The following is a 14,021-nucleotide window of genomic DNA, read 5'->3' on the forward strand; positions in this document are numbered from 1 at the left end:
GAATTACAGGTGTATTGTTTTCCTGCTTTGGCAACCAATTTATTAGTCGCGACATCCAAAATAATTTGTTTTCGTAAAAAATGACAATTGCCAACTAAGAGTTTTGGTCGCAAAAAATACATCTATTGCCGACCAAAATAGCTCTTGGTCGTGGAAACTCACTTTTGCCGACCAAAAGTTTTGGTCGTGAAAAGTAACAAATGGCGACCAAATTTTTTGGTCGCGAAATGTGATAATTGGCGACCAAACTTTTTGGTCGCGAAATGTGACAATTGGCGACTAAGAAATTTGGTCGGGAAAATATCACTTTTCGCGACCAAAGTGTTTTAGCGACAAAATAAATTAGTCGCGATAATTAAATATTTAGCGACCAAAAATTTAGTCGGCAAATCCAACTTTTGCCAACCAACGAAAATTTTGGTCGCGAATTACTTTTGCCGACCCTCAATTGGCGACCAAACTAGCGACCAAAAATTTTGGTCGCGGATAACTTTTGCCGACCAAAAATTGACTTTTAGTGACCAATTTTTTGATTGCTAAAAGTGTTAATTCTTGTAGTGAATGAATGCGCACATAAGACTCAAATGGGTCATCACCCTATCATGCATGATCAAGGGTGACGGCGACCAAGAAACGTGACACGTTTCATCACTTTAAGTATGAAACGTCTCACATTTCTTGTATTTGGATTAACATTCGATCCAAACACATGCAATGCAACACACGGATGCTTATCTTGCTCAAGTTTTACTTGATTCATTTTATTTACTCATTTTAGCATTACCAAGGCATTCTTTAACCGGTTAAGTCCAATGTGAAAGTCCTCTAATGGGAAAGATGGCCTCAGCCACAAGCACATTGAACATGAAAGAAGCCTCATACTTTTGGTTAGTAGAAACCCTCAAGAGAAGGCTAAAACCATTAGGCATGAGAGCCTTAATTCCATGCTCAAGCTAACAAGGGGCTTGAGACTACTTTCAAAGAAAATGAAAGAGTGAAGCACGGAAGAAGATTGCAGAAATTCAGTGCTGATATGGCATGAGAAATAAGACTATAACATGCAAACAACTCATGTACAACATGTTAAGAGCCAAAAACATTTAGGCTAGTGAAGGACACAATACTAGAGGCATGCAACACAATGCTCAAAAGGGACAAATAGTCCAAAACAGTCCTAAAACACCCTAAATGGAGTTCTAAAACATGCTTGAAATAAGCTAAGAATAACTATATTAAGAAGCCAAAACAATAGCACATGCTAGGCAATTTAACACAATTGCACTACAAGCATATAAAGAAAAGCTCATGTGATCAAACCAGCTCAAAACAGAGCTTAATCATGCCAAATCAGTGACTTAAACATGCTGAAACTTAGGCACAAGAGGCAAGAAAAACATGCTCGCATGTTGGCTCACAAACAAGACACAAAGCACAGCTCTCAAAAGCAATGAAATAGTGGGATATGTGAGAGCGTGATGGTAATATATGCTCTGAAATCACATGCAAAATAATGCTATATCATGCCAACATCACAAGAAAAGCATGCTAGAGGCCCAAAACTCAAAGTTATTAAAGGCCATTTACACTATAGTTATACAAAGAAAAGCACATATGACCAAAACCACCCAAAGCAGAGCTAAAGCATGCTAAATTAGTAGCAAAAATGTGTTGGAGTTAAGCTAACACAAGCTAGAATGATAGGCTAACTCAGTAGGCATGCTAGGCTAGTAAGCAAAATTATACTACAAGTGTAAGAGGCAAACAAGAGGTGCTCCAACCAGCCAAAAATAGAGTTATAACATGTTAAAATAAGTCCAAAAACATGCTGAGATCAAGCCATGAGATGGTAGAAAAACATGCTCACATGTTGGGCCATCAACACATGCAAATAAAATACAAGGAAGGGAGGCCACCCCCTCCTATTTTGGACCTCAAAACCAACTTTTTGCCACTGAAATTCCCCTGGAATTCAGTGGTTAAAAGGCCAAGAAAAGGTTGTTTCAAAAGCTTTGAAAGATGGCTCAAAAGGCTTTACAAGCCAAAGAGCAAAGGAGGGAAACCACCCCTTAACCAAAAAAGGCTTAAACCAACACTTTTTGGACTGAAAAATAGAGGTTTTTGTAGTTCAATACCACCCCAAAAACAACCCCAAAGTAGTTGAAAACTATGGCAAAGCTAGTATGCAAAACAAGCTAAAAGGGAAAGAGTTATACCTCTTGAAGCTCAGCACAAATCAACCACTTTCTTAGGCTCAAACAACCTTCCAACAGCCCAAAAATAGGTTCCAAGGGACCTCAACCCAAAGATATGCAACTTTGATAAAGGATGTCTAGGCAAAGGAGAAGTGTATCTCTACTTCTTATGCACACTCTCTTCTTGTATGCACAAAAGGGCAAGAGAGAGACGACTCTAGAGAGAGAGAGAGGAATGTAGAGAGAGAGGACTTTTAGAGAGAGAGGCTCCCAAAACTTGCTAACCTCTCAATATATGAGATATGGCCTCCATATATAGCAAAATATGAGCTCAAGGTTGAAATATCTGATTACAGGACAGCTGAAGCTTTTGGAAGACAGCTGGAGCAAAAGATCTACAAAATATCTGAGTTTTGGACACAAGTGGCCAGTCAGCCACTTGTAGTAGCCGACCAGCCACCCCAACTGGCCGACCGGCCACTTTTCTGGCCAATAGGCAAAAATCTGCTTTTTGGGCCCGACTTCAAATGGGCATATCTCTTTCATATGGACTCCTTTGCAGGTCATTCTTGTGTCTAAATTGAAGCCCTAGAAGTAAGCTTTCGAATGGTGTCAGCCTCACATCCAAATTTGAAGTGTGATAAGAGATATGCTTCTTTTAGTGTAGACTTCTCAGTTTTGGCTCAACCGGATTCATGCCTACCTTCTCCCAAACTAGTTTTCTTCCCTCCCCTCCTCTTTTCTTCAACCCAAACCCCTAAATAAGGTGCTTTGAAAGATTTTTCAGAGATTTCATCTCTCTTTCATTCATTTCCACTTTTTTTTTGCTCGGTTTACCAAAAAGCGCAACATTTAATAAATGCGAGCGTCGAAACATCGTAAGAACTTTTTCAAAAATATTTTGGAAAAGGGGGTTTTAAGGCCTAAAATCTTTGGTCAAACTAGTTTTGGTCCACAACTGGGGCGTAAGGTTGGGATTTGACTCTCTCCTTGCCGAAGAAATCGAACCTTTGCACTGCATAGCCTGCACCATCAAGTAAGCAATCAGTGGCGCCCAAGTCTTAAGGGCTGTCAAAAATGGGGTGTCTACAGGTTGCGTCAACAAATATGGGATTACCCGGTATCTAAACGTGATCAGATCAAACGTGCTTATATCAAATCCAGGCCATATTAACCCAAGGCTCTGAGCAATCAACCTTTTGAAACTGATAAGAATGGACGTCGTTTTTTAGATTCTTGGTACAAGTTATTTCCGAATTGATTGGAATACTCTCCAACAAAAAAATTGTGCGTTTTGCCTTCCATGTTTTCTTTTTACTAAGCCAACTGGACGCCCTGGATCTAGTGCTTTTACGATCGAGGGATTTTCTTCTCGAAAGAAAGTCAATGAAGGGAAGAATTGTCCTCTGTTATTGCATATGGGCAAGGATCCTAACTCATCGCATAGAGTTATTGTCAAATGTTGTTGTGATTTAACAAATCAAGCACAACATATTGAGGCAATTGTTGAAAAACAAACTTCCATACAAATTGCTAGAAATCGTTTGCGATTGAAGACCTCGATAGATGTGATTAAATGGTTAACATTCCAAGCGTATGATTTTAGAGGTCGTGATGAAAGCCATGAATCTAACAACCGAGGGAATGTTATTGAGTTGATAAAGCTCTTGGCTTCTTATAATGAGGATGTGGCAGCAGTGGTTTTGGAAAATGCTCCTCAAAATGCTTCATATCATTTCCATGGGATTCAAAAGCAGATTCTAAGTATTTTCTCTAATAAGATACAAAAATTCATTCGTGAGGAGATTAATGATGGGAATTTTTGCATTCTAGTTGATGAATCTGAATATGAATCGAAAAGAGAGCAAATGGCAATTATTTTGAGATTTGTTGATAAATATGGTTTTATAAAAGAGCGTTTCTTTGACATAGTTCATGTGTTAGATACCACGTTGTAGACGCGCCCTAGGAGGGCCTCACTACAGTTCGGACTCGAATTGTCACGGTTCTTAATCTTGAACCAAAGAGTCCAAATCCGGCAAATCGTTTTGAGAAAACAGATTTTTAGAAAAGAAGTGCCAAACATGGACTGCTTTGCCAGATACAGAATCGCCACCTAAATATTTTTTTTTTTAATGGGGGAATTTAGGAAACCCTGACTTGTTGCCTAAGGCCACGTGTCCGTCATCACCAAAGTTGCCTCGGCTCAGGAACTTGGGTACGATTGGGGAAGGTCACTTCGTGAGCACCCCTGCTCGCCCGATCAAAGATCGGCCTCTACTAACCATGATATCGAGTTTTGAAAACATTATGTGTTCTTATTCCGGTTATTAGCCTAGATTTACTATGTGATGCGCACAGCATACAAGTATAGACTGGGTCGCCTGAATTAGAACAAAACATTTCATGTTTATTTTTGAAAGTGGTTTGATGGTGCTACCCGCAAGTAGGCTTAGATGTGGATTTGCCACCCTCGGGTGGGCTTAGAAAAACATGATTTTGCCTCTATCTAGTGGGCTTAAAACTCACAGTCAATGCATTTATTCCAATTCAAATAACCCAACCTTCACCCACAGACATTCAGGCAGATATATCACGTAAGCAAATAGCCTCATGGTAAGCATGCTATCATGGCAGTCACTCACACGTATGCAAGGATGCTAAAGCATAAAACTTACCGAGTACTCCAAGCCAAAATAGAAGCTAATTAAAAATCCATGCATGATCCTAACTATACAGAAATGCCAAATGTAACACACGCAAAATGCAACTAAGATAGGCTCGGCTATTCTAAAGATGGCATGTGAAATGCTACAACTAACAAGTATTCAACTCGGAATTGAAATACAAATGCAGTTAGTATGATACGCCGAGCCCGGTGCATGCAAGACAGGTGAATGAATGCAAACATGCTATCATACTGCATGCTAATTGAAACATGCCTAATCTAACCATCATAAGCGGGTAAATAAAAGGGAGAAAGACGTGGGGTTGGAAGACATACATCACACACACGCACACTTATTACAGTTGTGCCCTCGCACAGAGGGTCCGAAAGAATAATACAGTCCCAAATGAATAAATAATACAGTCCCGAATAAATACAAAATCCTAATTAATTAACACATTAATCTAGGAAAGCAATAAATTGCACGCAAATCCATGGACCGCCTCAGCTCTGTTCCGGATGATGAATGATGCATGCTTGAATTTACCTTGCGCGGAAATCCCTTGCGATGCCTCGGTTTGCCTTTGTTTGTAATTTTTCTTGGAATGCGTGCCAAGCTTCGAAAGGCTGCTGATTTCTGATTTGCTGCAACAGAGAGTGATAAAGGGACATGGCAAAGTATTTTCACATATGTATGCATGACTACTCTTCGGGGAGTGTAGTCCTCGATCCTCGTGCCACAAATCGCGCATCTCGATGCATGATGGCCGAGGAGTCGAATTGCATGGCTCAATATGGAATGAATGCACATGAAAACACAACAGGGCTTAGACTCCATCATGGATAATCCGGAGTGTCGGCGACCGGGAATTGAGGAAACGTCCCTCGTTTTCCGTGCTCGGCGAACTCCTATCCCAAACACAATGCGATATGCATGACATGCATGAATGCAATCCTAACATGCGATCTAGCATACACAATGCTATGAAGTGGCATACACAATGCATGATGTGATGAGGCATACACAATGCTCTAACATACAACCTAGCATACACAATGCTATGAAATGAAATGGCATACACAATGCACGATGGACTTACACCAACATGAGTGGACCTCAGCCACACTCACATCAGTAGCCATTAGGTAAAAAAGAGACTCTCAAAATGCGTGCACATATGCACGCAAATCGAGGACCGAACCTAAGGCATAACATGTAACTCTAACAAGGCATGGCAAGGGATGCAAGATGGCATGCAAACTCACAAATTCCAGCACTAAAATATGATGCTAAATAGCCCTGAAACATGGAAAAATGGCACCCGATGCATGAGATGAAACTCGAAACTCGAAACTAGGCACATGGAATGACTTATAGCTATACAAAGCATGCATTATTTGATCATGAAGCATGAAGATAGAGCCAAGGCAGTCCCAAAACATGAATATTTCTAGTTCAAAGTATGGCCAAAAGATGCTAGCATGGTGGACAAAATAGCATGCAATCTTGACTAGCAATCATGGTTTACATGGAAAGTATATGAAGCAAATGTAATCTCACCAAACCAGCAAAAATCAATCAATAAATCATGTGAAAATAGGCCCAAATAACCACTGATATGCAACCATGGTATGCAAAAATAATGAGTTACTTTGGAGGGCCATGCAAGGAGTTATTAAGCACATGCAAGGTAGACATTTAGCATGACATAAACAACTATGAAAATAAAATATGGTAGTCCTAAAACTCACCAAATTGATCCTGAAAAGTGACTTCGAAGCATGCAAGGTAGGGTCTCTTTGGAAGGCCAAAAAGGCCACCAAACAAGAGAAGGAGAGAGGAGGTCACCCCTCTCTAATCTTGGCTCTCAAAACAGTGTTCTAGCCACTGAAAATCCACTGGATTTCAGTGTCTAGAAGGCCAAACAAAGCATGCAATTGGGGCTTAGGTGTAAGGCTCAAAACAAGGGACAATCAAGCATACAAGGAAGCATGTGACCTCAAATAAAATAATGCCCTTAATAAAACATGAAGATGATGTCAAAAAAATCCTTTTTACAGTTTATAACAAGTCTCAAAAATGAACATAAATAGGGATAATCTATCATGCAAAAATGGCCCTAAAAGAGAGAATAGAGACAAGGGACAAAAGCTGGCCCCAAAAAGTGAAGAGCCCTTCAACAAAGTTTAAGAGGGGCTCAAAATGAAGCACTTTACAGTTTACATCAAGTCTCTAAAATGAACAAAAGTGAGGCTAAATCAGCATGCAAGAAAAAGGCCTAAAAGAGGGATAAAGAGGCAAGTGGTAGCATCTGACCTCAAACAGAGGAGATCTCTTCAACAAGGTTGAAGAGGGGCTCAAAACAAGACATTTCATAGTTTATGACCAAGTCCAAAACAGCTCACAAATAAGCCTAAAATATCATGCAAAAATAGGCCTAAAAGAGAGTTTAAACACAAAGGGGGAGAAGGAGACCTCAAACAGAGAAATACCCTTGATCAAACATGGAGAAAAGATCAAAATATGACTATTTCCAGTTTGGGTCGGAGCCCAAAAATGCAAGCAACAAAGGCTAAGAAAGCATGCAAAATAGAGCTAAAAGAGAAGGAAAATAGACTTACCCTTGTAGCCTAAGTCTTCAACAACTTTTGGTCCAAGAAATAGTGCTCCTAGCCTCTGGAAATCAGCTTCAAAGGGCTGGAATGGAGGGTGGAGGTGTGGTGCTATGAGTGGTAGTGTAAATGGGGCAAGAACCTTAGGGTTTGAAGGGTTTGGAAGAGAGGGAGAGAGAGAGTTGTATGCAAGGCTCAAAACAATTTTTGTAACCCTCAAACATGAAGGAGGGGTGTTGGTTATATAGAGGAGGAGAGTGGAGGAATGGGGGGGAGAATCAAATTCAAATTTCCCCTCCAAAAGGCAGCCCCCCAGATATAAAATCTGGGAAAAAACAGAGGGTACAGCTGGAAGGCACTTGGAGAGAGGATTCTGGCCGGCCAGGTTCAAAAGGTTCAGGTGGCCAGCCGGCCAAGGGTCAAAAGGGTCAATGAAGATTGCTGGCCGTCCACCTCAAAAATGTGGCCTCCCATGTGTGCACAACACAACTATGTGGTCAAAACCCAGAAAATGTGAACCAGGAGAGAGAAAAGCCAACTTTTTAGAGGGGTTCAAAAGGTTCAGAGACAATTACTGGCCGGCCTATTCATATTGGTGGCCTCCCAGGTGTGTACAACACAAATATGTGGTTTAGGGCTAGAAAAAGTGGCCTAAGGGTGGTCAACATTAGCTTTCTAGTGAGAAAAACGGGCGACGGAGAGCGATGAAGAAATAAAACTGGCTTTTCAGAACAATTACTGGCCTCCCACCCTCCTACAAGCTTTCTAACAATGAAAATAAGGTCTCCACCAAAAATGAACCAAAACGGATGCAAAACGGAGGTTCGGGGACCGAAACGCGCGGCCCGAGGCCCCAAAAATGGGTTATTAAGCACTAGAGGTGGCGCTTGACCACGAAGTTGGTCTCTCGAGCCACAGTGTTCCTCAAAAGGGAGGAAATAAGGTGTATACCAAAAACCGGAGCAAACGGAGGTGGTTAGGCAGTCCCGAACCGAGGCACACGGTCGTCGGCTCCGAAAAATCGGAAACCGAGCTCAAACGGGAAAAATGGCCTACGACCATGAAACGTAGCCTATGGCCATTGAGAGATGATCTACGAGACCTCTCCCTCCCTTCAGGAAGAGAAAACAGAGAAAACAGAGCCTGGTTCGCAAACCGAGGCAAGGCACGAAAAAATCCGAAAGTCCGGAGGCAAGGCTCGCAGCCGAGACTCTGAAACTTCTGAATGTGCACGATATGCAATATCACCGAGCGCTCGACTGGTGATGTCTGAGTCTTAAGGTCGGTCAAAAATGGCGTGTCTACACACGTCGGCAACTTTGAAAGAAGAAATTTGTACTGTCCTTTCTCATCATAACCTTAGTGTGCAACATATTCGCGGTCAGGGATATGATGGTGCTAGTAACATGTTTGGAGAATGGACTGGGTTGCAGGCTCTATTTTATGCTGAGTGTCCATTGACATATTATGTTTATTGCTTTGCTCATCGGCTCCAATTGGCTTTAGTAGGAGCATATAAACAGGTTATATCTATCAATCAATTTTTCTCTTACTTGACTCGAGCAATTAATATAGTTCGCTCATCTTGCAAAAGACATGATCAATTAAGAGCTGCTCATGCTGCATATATTGCTGAAAAGCTTGCCATTAATGATGAATTTGAGACTGGTAAAGGAAAAAATCAGATTGGAACATTGAAGCGGGCTGGAGATACTCGATGGGGTTCTCATTTGGGTTCCATTTATAGTTTAATAAAAATGTTCAGTGCTACATGTGCAATCCTAAGAAACATAATTAATGATGGAAACAAATCGAATCAACGAGCTGAAGCAGATGGAGCTTATGATTCTATTACATCTTTTGAGTTTGTCTTCATCTTACATCTTATGAAAGATATCATGGAGATTACTAATGATCTTTGCCAAGCTTTGCAAAGTAAATCTCAAGGTATATTAAATGCAATGCATTTGGTGTCTACAACGAAGATATTTATTCAAAAATTTAGAGAAGATGGATAGGTTCCACTATTGGAGAAAATTAAATTATTTTCTAATGATCATGGTATACAGATTCCTGATATGAGCTATCCTTATAAAGGAGGCCGAGGTCAGTCTCATTCTGAAAGAGATCAGTTCACCGTGGAACATCATTTTCGAGTTGATATTTTTATGGTTACAGTTGATTCTCAGTTACAAGAATTAAACAATAGGTTTAAGGAAGATGTAATGGAATTGCTTGTTCTTAGCTCAGCTTTGGATTCTAGGGATGGTTATAGATCATTCAAATTTGAGGATATTTGCAATCTTGCAAATAAATTTTACCCCATGGATTTCTCCGAGCAAGAAAAATTGCATTTGAAGTATCAGTTAGAAAGCTACAAGCTTGATATTTCCATACTTCTTGAGCTTCAGAACCTGTCAACCATTTATGAGTTGTGCCAATGTTGTCAAAAATAAAAATGTCAACAAGTTGTCCTCTTATTGATAGATTGATCTGTCTTGTGTTGACTTTACCTGTTTCAACTGCTACATCGGAACATGCATTTTCAGCAATGAAACTCGTTAATTCTAAATTGCGTAATAGGATGGAAGATGGTTTTCTGGCTAGTTACTTGATTACGTACATTAAAAAAGACATTGCTCGCGGGTTTGATGTAGACTCTATCTTTCATGCTTTTGATATTATGAAAGAGCGTCGAGCTCAATTGAAGATGCCTAATTTTAGTAAATAAATGCATGTAGAAATAGTTACTACTTTTTGTAAGTGAATATGGGGCAAAAAATATTCTCAATTGTATGATCATCTTTTGGTACTCAACTATGTTGACAAGGAATATATAGTTCAATATTTTATCATAACATTTTTGATTTTTTTCATGTTAGTAGAAATTGGTATTGAACTTCAAATTTTATTGGTTAGAGGTTAAACGTACTTTGCCCCTCCCCCCCCCCCCCCCAAAGTCATAATCCTGGATCCGTCCCTATCTTTTCCAATTCAGTCATCCATGTCACTCTATAGTCGAGTATGCTCTCTTGTGTTATATATTAATGGTAAATAGGGTTTTTGGTGTGTATGCAAATGTGGGTATGAATTGGTGACATTGTCTTGCAATTTTATTCAAAATATGCACTGCTGCAACTTCTCTATTTTAAAAGAAATATCAAATTTATTTATTTATCAAATCTGAATTTAATATAGGATATTTGGTGTTTTTAGAACTTATGATAATTTTATTAGCCCCTCGTTGTGTGTTTTTAGGGCTTGGATATTTTGTTTTTAAAATCTTGTTCTGAGTCTCTGAAAATAGTCCACTTCTTGCAATTTCATAAAATTCCACAAAAATCATCTCATGTTGGTTCTTCTTTCAAAATTAAGAATTCTGAGTCCTCTTTCCAAAAGAATTTATTTGTGTGCAAATCCTTGGGTAGATTGAGAGGAAAGCTAGTTTTCCCAAAGGGAGACAAATCTGGATAGGTTTTCAAACAGAGCTCATAGATGAATTTCTGGATGTGTTGTGCAACTTTTGAAAATTGGAATTGAAAATAGACATGTTTTTTATTGTTTCTTTACAATTTCAACCCCCTAATATGACCTGTAAGTATTTTTACCAAAGCATTCTTTTTAACTCTGTAGTTCTGAAAAGTGCTGAAAATTGTGCCTTGTTGGGTTATTTGTTTGTTAGCATTTCAAAGCATGCCTAATGTTGTTTGATTTCCTTACCATACTTGTGTATGAATATCGTCATCTATATTTCCTCTCTTATATTTTCCTCATGCTCATTTACATTACCGAATGTGACTAACTCGCTTATCAAAATATCTAATAAACGTGAAATGAAAAGGGGTTGGTAATGGGCAACATTCACAATAGTGTTTTGGAATAATTTATGTAATATACATAGGAATGAGATAAATTGTGATGGAATTAATACCAAATGAGTTAAGTCTTGTGTAAACGGTCTAAACGAACTCCTAGGATGGCACAGATGTATTCAGACTCTATGTGGTGGTTTTAGGGTGTCAGCGAGCCCTTTGGTATGGTATGTGCAGGGTGTAAACGAGCCCTAGGAACGATTTGGGTGTAAGCGAGCCCATTTGTTCGGCCGTTCCTTTTGAGGTCCATCGGTGTCACTGCCTAATATATAATCGGTGTGGGCATTGGTGGTAAGGTCTGCAAAGCACAAAAAAGGGAGTTCTGAATAGTCTAGTGTCCAATCCTTGTGGTCAGGAGAAAGGATCTCTTTGAGGGATTCTAGATGTCTAGTCTAACTACTAATTTAGGGAACCTTATTATAGTATTGTATTATGTGTTACTCGATATGTTTTTCATATGGTTGATTAGTTGATAGAAGGTAGGAGGGTGTGTACGTTTTTACTAGGCATTCCAAGCTTATGGCATGTCATGCCAGATGATGAAGCAATTTACAACGGCGAAGGTTATTTCGAAGGCAAACAAGATGAAGTGTTGGAGCTGTGGTTCATTTGAAGACTTGGACTAGTTATTTTTTTTCCCTTTTGATTTTTGGTTTGGCAATGTTTTGTAATCCTGTAATGGAACACAAATAAATTATCTATGATATTAACTCTAGTTATATATGTATATTAAGATGTGTTGGTTATCTATCCTACTTGTGTTGTATTATTGTACTTATTTGACATTCTCGGATTTTGGGGCGTTACAGTCATTCAAAGTAGGGGACTTGACCCCAGCAGCAGCTTCAGATATTTCCTTTACAACCTTGGCCTCCACCTCATCCTTGTCTTCAGCCTCCTCCTCGTCGGTCTCTTATGCTTCCTCGGTCTCATCCTCAAATTGGTTGGGAGAGGGAAGGAAAAGAACGTTGAGTTGGCTGATGTCACGAAGGGGAGAGTCATTGGGGACATATAGCTTTTTGAGGGCTTTCATTCATCCAAGATAGTAGCCCTTGTTGCAGGTTATGTTGACTTGTTTTTTGTACGCATCTCGTACATCGGCCTGCCCTTCAACATTCATTAACTGCCTTGATTTCGGCTTCTTTGGCCTCCAAGGCCTCCTTCAGTTATGTATCGGCTTTAGCCACTTTTGCCTCGGCTTTGGCCACCTCGGACACGGCTTCCGCTGCCCCAGCTCTTTCCTCGACTAAGTCTTGGGCATTCTAGGCAGCTTTGGCCTTGTCCAACAGTCCACGAATGCGAACCTCGGCTTGGTTGAGCGAGGCCAAGTGACTAGCTGCCTCTTGAGTTTTCTTCGTCAGGTCCTTTTTCATAACTCAGTCTTGACTGCATGAGAGTGCACATGCTGGATGGCTTGGAAGAGAATAAACAAACAATTAAAAAGTGGCACTAAGGGTAAGTGATTGAAACATAAATTGAATAAAGAAAACATAAAGTCTAACCAAGAAGGAGTACTGCATCATCAGAGCAAAATTCTTATATTGATTGAACTCGGATATGCTGTTCATATCAACTGGTAAAAGCATCGCAGTAGACAGAGCGGCACCGACTTCTAAGCTGTTGGTGGCACTGTCACCGACTATCATAGGTCAGTCCCCGACCATGACAACTAGTGCCCAGATTTTCTCGGGGTGGAAACTGTGCAAGATTTCTGCGCCCTTGAATCTTGGCTTCTTGGGCGGTGGCACATCGGTTGATTCAGCCTTGGCAGGCCTTTTCTTGACATCAGTAGCCCCTTTTCAGCCTCAACGACTTTCAAGATTGGCAGAGTATCTTCTGAGTCAGATGCAACGGCAATGACCTTAGCTTTTGCCTTAGCCTTTTTTCACTCTTTTTTGTTTGGGTTTCTGCTGGGATTCAGAATGTGAAGACTGGACCATCACAATACCAGGAATGTCAGAAAGGAGATCATCAGCAACAGTTGGTTTTCAGCCCATCTCGTTGACGTTTGTAGCAATGGTAACTCTGGTGCTAAAATTGATGATAGGTAGAGCAATAGGCAGATTTGTGGGATCGTAGACCGAATCCTCCAAATCCTGATGCCTTCAACTGCGCCGGCGAGAGCGTTGGGAGATCAACGACAGCGTTGGCATTGTGCTGGTAGAATGAGCTGAGCAACAACAGAAGTAGAAGGTTGCTCTATAGGATCAGAACTAGATGTCTGGTCTAGCCTTGGGGAAGAGGTAGCTGGTGGAGTCGAGGGAAATGTAGTAGCCCTGCTCCGTCTAGGGGTGTCAAGGAGAGGAGAGCGGTAGTTTGGCACATAGTTGAACAGTAGAGGAGCCTTTTGTTTGAGGATAGAAAGGTCCAAAAGTCGCTTGAGATCTCGACTAGGTACGTAAAACTCCCAAAATGATTTGCCCGGTTGAGGAAGAGCTGCAAAAATAAGAAAAAGAACCAAACTTCAGAACAAATATGAGAAATAGATGCATGAGTGCAAAAGAAGTGCATTTTTACTAAGTCCTTACCCTTATCCTCTCTATAAACTCCTCGGCGCAAAGGGAAGAGAAGAAGATCATCATCTGGTGCAAATTCCCCGTTGCCCGAGACAATCAGATAGGCATCTCTGGCATCTTTGTTGGAGTTTGGGAGGTCAGCTATGAGTTTGTATGCGGT

At 40.5% G+C, this 14,021-nt stretch overlaps 1 protein-coding gene across 1 annotated transcript; it reads left to right on the plus strand.

The window, feature by feature from the left end:
- The first annotated feature begins 8,765 nt into the window (after window positions 1-8,765).
- LOC114261503 (uncharacterized) lies at window positions 8,766-12,360 on the plus strand. The gene is made up of 4 exons (XM_082880975.1): window positions 8,766-9,420; window positions 9,571-9,915; window positions 10,023-10,196; window positions 12,155-12,360. Exons 1-4 carry the CDS (start codon window positions 8,766-8,768, stop codon window positions 12,358-12,360), a joined length of 1,380 nt encoding a protein of 459 aa, XP_082737101.1.
- Window positions 12,361-14,021: the final 1,661 nt, after the last annotated feature.

The sequence above is a fragment of the Camellia sinensis genome, chromosome 7, assembly GCF_055761805.1.
Source record: "Camellia sinensis isolate YWXY chromosome 7, ASM5576180v1, whole genome shotgun sequence".
NCBI lineage: Eukaryota > Viridiplantae > Streptophyta > Magnoliopsida > Ericales > Theaceae > Camellia > Camellia sinensis.